The 5908-nt window shown below is 35.9% G+C and overlaps 1 protein-coding gene across 1 annotated transcript; it reads left to right on the top strand.

Moving 5' to 3' along the window:
- The first annotated feature begins 4121 nt into the window (after positions 1 to 4121).
- On the top strand, positions 4122 to 4842 carry LOC147619209 (uncharacterized). Its single transcript, XM_086773489.1, has 2 exons — positions 4122 to 4318; positions 4407 to 4842. Exons 1-2 carry the CDS (start codon positions 4234 to 4236, stop codon positions 4634 to 4636), a joined length of 315 nt encoding a protein of 104 aa, XP_086629615.1. The 5' UTR covers positions 4122 to 4233; the 3' UTR covers positions 4637 to 4842.
- The last annotated feature ends 1066 nt before the right edge of the window (positions 4843 to 5908 follow it).

Raw genomic sequence — 5908 nt, 5'->3', positions numbered from 1 at the left:
ACATCCACCTAGATCCACATCACATCACATCTCATCCATTCACATCTACCTAGATCCACATCACATCACCTTTATCCACCTTACATCTCTCATCCATCCATTCACATTACATCCATCCATTCATATTCATTCAGATCCACATCTCATCACATCACATCCATCCACATCACATCTCATCACATCACATTCACATCCATTTACATCTCATCATATCATATTCACATCCATTCACATCTACCCAGATCCATATCACATCCATTCACATCCACCTAGATCCACATTACATCCATTCACATCACGTCACATCCATTCCCATCTCATTACGTCACCTTCACATCTCATCGCATCTCACCACATCCATTCAGATATCATCACATCACATTCACATCCATTCACATCTCATCACATCCATTTAGATATCATCACTTCACATTCACATCTCATCACATCCACTTACATCTCATCACATCCATTCACATCCCATCATACCAGCTTCATTAATGAGAACTAATTCTAAACTTCCGTTTACTCATTAGATCCTCGATCCTCCTAGTAGGGATTCTAGATTCCCTTTCCTAAATAAGAATTATCCAAGTTTTCTCGATGGATATTTTCATATTCTTTCTCAAATTTCTCAATTAAAATATATTCAATATTCTTCTTTTCGAGTAAAAGATTCATGGGATTTACAAAAATCAATTCTACCCATATTTTCCAATAAAATTAATAATGCTCAAAATTTCACTTTTTATAAATACCGAGAATTTGAATTATGCCAAAAATTCCTCTTTTACCATTTAATTACTTGGATCTCAATCATCATGGGAATTCCTCTTTTTGCATAAAAATAAATTTACCAAAAATTTCTCTTTTACCATTTAATTATCTGGATCTCAAATATCATGGGAATTCCTCTTTTTGCAATAAATTTACCAAAAATTACACTTTTCTCATAATCAATTAATTATGCATAATTACAAAAAAAAATATTTCTCATGAATATGATGAAAATCATTATTTTTGCATAGGATGTTCAATCCTAGAATATGGTAGGAAGTCCTCTTTTAGCATTATGTATAAAAATAAGATATGTATTATTTATAAAAAATTTACCATAGCTTCACTCTACTATTACTGATAATTCCCAATTTTTCTTAAAAGAGTAAAAGCTTGTAATGAAAATATGATAGTAGTTCCTCTTTTATGCTTAAAATCAAACTATGAATTTAAATCATAATTTTAACCGTAATCATAAACTTAATTATGATTATCCCACTAGATTACGCTCATTCCATTATTTCTCTTTTCCCAAATTGATAGGATAATCTATTTCTCATTTAGAATCAATCAAAGTAGTTTTTAACTACTTATAAATAATCTAAAAGAAATAACCATTATTTTGCTAACATAAAATCATAAAAATGCCATTTTCTTAATCTCTAGCTTATCAAGCCTAGAGTTTAGCTTTGAATTAAGAGAATATCATTGAGAAGCATCCTTTTTCAAGGGATTTAGCCATAAAGATGGCTATTCTTTTAGAGAGAGAGATTTACTTAAAGAAACCATTACAAATAAGCATAAAGATTAACTTTCTCTTAATTAAGCATTAAGACTTTACGGGAAAGCTTGATTTGAATTAAAATAATTATGTAGAAAACTTCTCAAGCTTGAGAGCGGTTGAGAAGAAGAAAGTCATTGAGATAAATTGGAAAAAACCATAAAATTTGATTTTACCTCCAAGTTTGGCTTGATTCTCTATTAGTAGAGTGAAGCCCCCGACCAATCAATTGGTCCACCAAGAGGAGAAGAGCAACTCCAAGAGTTCTTATGCATAATGCGTTAAACATAATGCATAAGACATAAGCTTATGTATTATATATATGGATAATCTTAATGTATTATGCACAATGCATTAATGCGATTAAGCTTATATATTAAATCATTAATGCATAATGCATAATGCATAAAGCTTAAATCTTTATGCATAAAAACATAAGCTTAAATCTTTATGCATAAAAACATAAATGCTTAATGCATAAAAACATAATGCAATGGCTTATGCATAAGCCTTATGCATTAAGATTTATGAAAAAGCCTTATGAATTAAGCTTATGCATAAAGCTTAATGCATGAGCCATTGCATTAAGCTTTATGTATTAAGCTTATGCATAAAGCTTAATGCATAAGCCATATACATTAAGCTTTATGCATATGCATTAAACTTAATGCATAAGGTTTTTACATAAAGCGTTATGCATAAAAACATAATGCATAAGCATAAACCTAAATCCATAATACATAAGCTTAAAGCCATAATGCATAAGCATAAGCTTAAAGCCTTATGCATAAAAACATAATGCATAAGCTTAAAGCCATACAGCCATAATGCATAAGCATAAGCTTAAAGCCTTATGCATAAAAACATAATGCATAAGCATAAGCTTAAAGCCATAAAACCTTTTACATAAGCCTTATGCTTTATGTATAATGAAATAAAATCTTCCTAAGCAACCAGGGGTGCACCATAAACAAGTAAAGAAATGAATTACGAAAGACAAGTACTCTTAAGTTTGCATTGCGAAGTTGAGCTTATGTTGCAAAGACAATCTACAAGTTTAAGCAAATATATATGTCAATAAATTACATATATATTTATGCTAATGGCTTATACATAAGCTTAATGTATAAGCCATATGCATTAAGCTTTATGCATATGGCTTAATACATAATCCTTATGCATAAGCTACTTAATGAAATAGGCTTACTTAATGCATAATCCATTACATTAAGCTTTATGCATTAAGCCTTATGCATAAAGCTTAATACATAAGCTTATGCATAAAGCCTGATGTGTAGGGTTGCTTAATGCAATGGCTTATGCATTAAGCTTTATGCATAAGCTTAATGTATATGGCTTATACATAAAGCTTAAGTTTTATGCATAATCCATATGCATAAAGCTTAACGCACAAGCCTTATGCATTAAGCTTAATGCATAAGCTTATGCATAGGCTTAATGCAATGGCTTATGCATTCAGGTTTTTTCATATGGCTTATGCATTTAGCTTTCAGCATAAGCTTAATGCATAATGCATTAAGCTTATGCATAAAGCTTAAGCTTTATGCAAAAGCCTTATGCATTAAGCTTAAACTTTATGCATAAGCTTTTACATAGAGCTTAATGCAAAAGTTTTATGAATAAGCATAAGTATAAGTCACATGCATAAAGCATATGGTTTTATGCACAAGCTTAATTCATAAAGCCTTGTGAGAGGGTTCTTATGGTTTTCTTGCTATTGCTTTGACCACCACCACACCATTCAAGACGTGGGGGTGCTAATACCCTTGTGCAATGAGTATGCGTGTAGGCACCCATGCTTTATGGATCTTACAATGAGAGAGTTAGTACCTTTATTGACAAGGTTGAGTCCTATGTGCAAGTTGATGGGATATTATGGATCTCTTTGGAATCCACATATTTTCGTTATCTTCATAGAATCCATGTCTTGAAATTTTGGGAGGAAAAAAAGAAGCAACATTGTAACTTCTGAGAGGGAAGCATTGTGATAGGAATAGACAACTCTAGGAGCAATCCCTTGGCTTTTTTCCTTTACTTTTCTCTAAATCTAGGGAACAATCCTTTGCCCAAAGAATTGGGTGTGTTAAACTCGGTGCTAGTGCTGTTCAAAATTAGAAAAACCGGTTATAATTTTGTTGAGCTTTGAATTTAAAGATTTATTTTTTAAAAGTGAAAAACCGGTTATAATTTTGTTTAGCTTTGAATTTAAAGATTTTTTTTAAAGTTTTAGTTATAAACCGATTAATCTATGTATTTTTTCAATAAAAGCGGGTTGGGTTTGAAGGTCATCTTTATTTCAGTAGTTAGAAAAAAAGTTTATTTCTGACACCTTAGTGGACTGTGTACGGGGGATCTAGAGTCACAAGACTTGTGTGAATCCACCCTAAGGGATAAGGATCAAGAGAAGAGAAGAAAACAGCTACTTGCCCACTCGAACACGCAAACAGCAACTTGCAAAAGAAAGTTAATTTGTAACCGTACTTTTGCCAGGCTTCAATAAAGAATCCAATGGAGCAATACTTTTAGAGCAGCTGCCCTCGTGCCTCAATTCACCACTACTGTATAAATCGACAGCCTTGTTGATCCGCAGGGAGCAGTGCAGAGCACCCATATCCATACCCTACTATACACACACACACACACACATTGACGCCATGGACCACCCACGGGCTCAACGAAGTCGTCGACTCTTGGTGCTAGCGGCGGCGCTAGCCGTCATGGCCGTGCTAGCGCCGGCAGGTAATTGCTTTAATCGCCAGGATTTTTGTTGGGTTTCGTTTACATGAACGTTCCAGTAGTTTACACGAATTCAAATAATTGTATGCAGCTGGCCGAGCGGAAGCGGCCGCGATAGTGCCGGAACACTACCTTCCCGCCCAGACGCCGTTCCGAGTCACCTGCCAGAACGCCACCGTGCCGCGCAAGACGCGCGTGTGTCCTCTCATCCATGGCAGCAAGAAGCGGGACACCACCGTTTGCAGCCAGCTCTGCGGCTCCCACCCCGACATTGTTGCCAAGTGCCAAAATGCCACGTGCCAATGCTGCACCGTGGTTTAGTAACCCCACCTAACACCCAAATGCTTAATGCCACGTGCCAATGCTGCACCGTGGTTTAGTAACCCCACCTAAGAACCCAAATGCTTAATGTCACGTGCTTCGTGACTGCTACTTACAGTAATCATCAAACCTTTGAGCTCGAATAATGTGGAGAAAGTATCATTCTAGTAGTAAAGAAGCAAAAAAAATTTGCTCATTTGCTCAAACGTGTGTCTGTGTGAGAGAGAGAGACAGTGTGTGTGAAGGCTCAAACGTGTGTCTGTGTGAGAGAGAGAGAAAGAGAGTGTGTATGTGTGTGTGTGAGAGAGAGAGAGAAAGAGGCTCTTCCAATGTTTAGTCTTTTCTTTTCAAATTCTATTTTTCTTCTAGAGAGAGAGAGAGTGTGTGTGTGTGTGTGAGAGAGAGAGAGAAAGAGGCTCTTCCAATGTTTAGTCTTTTCTTTTCAAATTCTATTTTTCTTCTAGAGAGAGAGAGAGTGTGTGTGTGTGTGTGAGAGAGAGAGAGAGAGAGAGAGAGGCTCTTCCACTCTTTAGTCTTTTCTTATCAAATTCTCTTTTTCTTCTAGAGAATTTTATCACAATTGAAACACTACACACCTAGAGCAGACAACGCTAGGCCAGATCCTTACACGAAAATACACCAATTACTAGTTGTCCTTGCACTAAGAAATGTAATAAACTTGCTGGTTTATTTAGTTTGTTTTAATTACGACACATAAAATAGAGTTGGTCTCACAAAAAGAAGGTCCTTAACTACATCTACACAATGTCGTACAAAAATGCACATAAAATGGAGTTGGTCTCACTAAAAGAAGGTCCTTAACTAAAATGCACATAAAATGGAGTTGGTCTCACTAAAAGAAGGTCCTTAACTACACATACAAAAATGCACATAAAATGGAGTTGGTCTCACAAAAAGGTGGTCCTTAACTACACACTAGTATTGCACCCGTGCATTGTTGCGGCCGACCAAGGTTCCAGAAAAGAACTATTCCCTCTCTACAACCATCTCTCTCTCTCTCTCTCTCTCTCACACACACACACACACATATGCACATGACCCTCTCCCTCTCTCTGTCACGTACACATGCACATGCACATGACCTTCTCTCTGTCACGTACACACAGTCTCAAATGTTGAAACTCTCTCTCTCTCTCTCTCTCACACACACACACATGCACATGCACATGACCCTCTCCCTCTCTCTGTCACGTACACACAGTCTCAAATGCTGAAACTCTTTCTCTCTCTCTCTCTCTCACATGCACACAC

The sequence above is a fragment of the Cibotium barometz genome, chromosome 33, assembly GCF_041138505.1.
Source record: "Cibotium barometz isolate CiBa-2024 chromosome 33, ASM4113850v1, whole genome shotgun sequence".
Classification (NCBI taxonomy): domain Eukaryota; kingdom Viridiplantae; phylum Streptophyta; class Polypodiopsida; order Cyatheales; family Cibotiaceae; genus Cibotium; species Cibotium barometz.
The sequence above is the reverse complement of the archived record's forward strand: the minus strand, read 5'-3'. Positions and strand labels throughout refer to the sequence as shown.

Excerpts from the sequence above, each read along its gene's own strand:
- LOC147619209 (XM_086773489.1), top strand. The coding sequence starts at position 4,234 with ATGGACCACCCACGGGCTCAACGAAGTCGTCGACTCTTGGTGCTAGCG. Across the intron at positions 4,319-4,406 it reads GGCCGTGCTAGCGCCGGCAG|CTGGCCGAGCGGAAGCGGCC; the intron begins GTAATTGCTTTA and ends AATTGTATGCAG.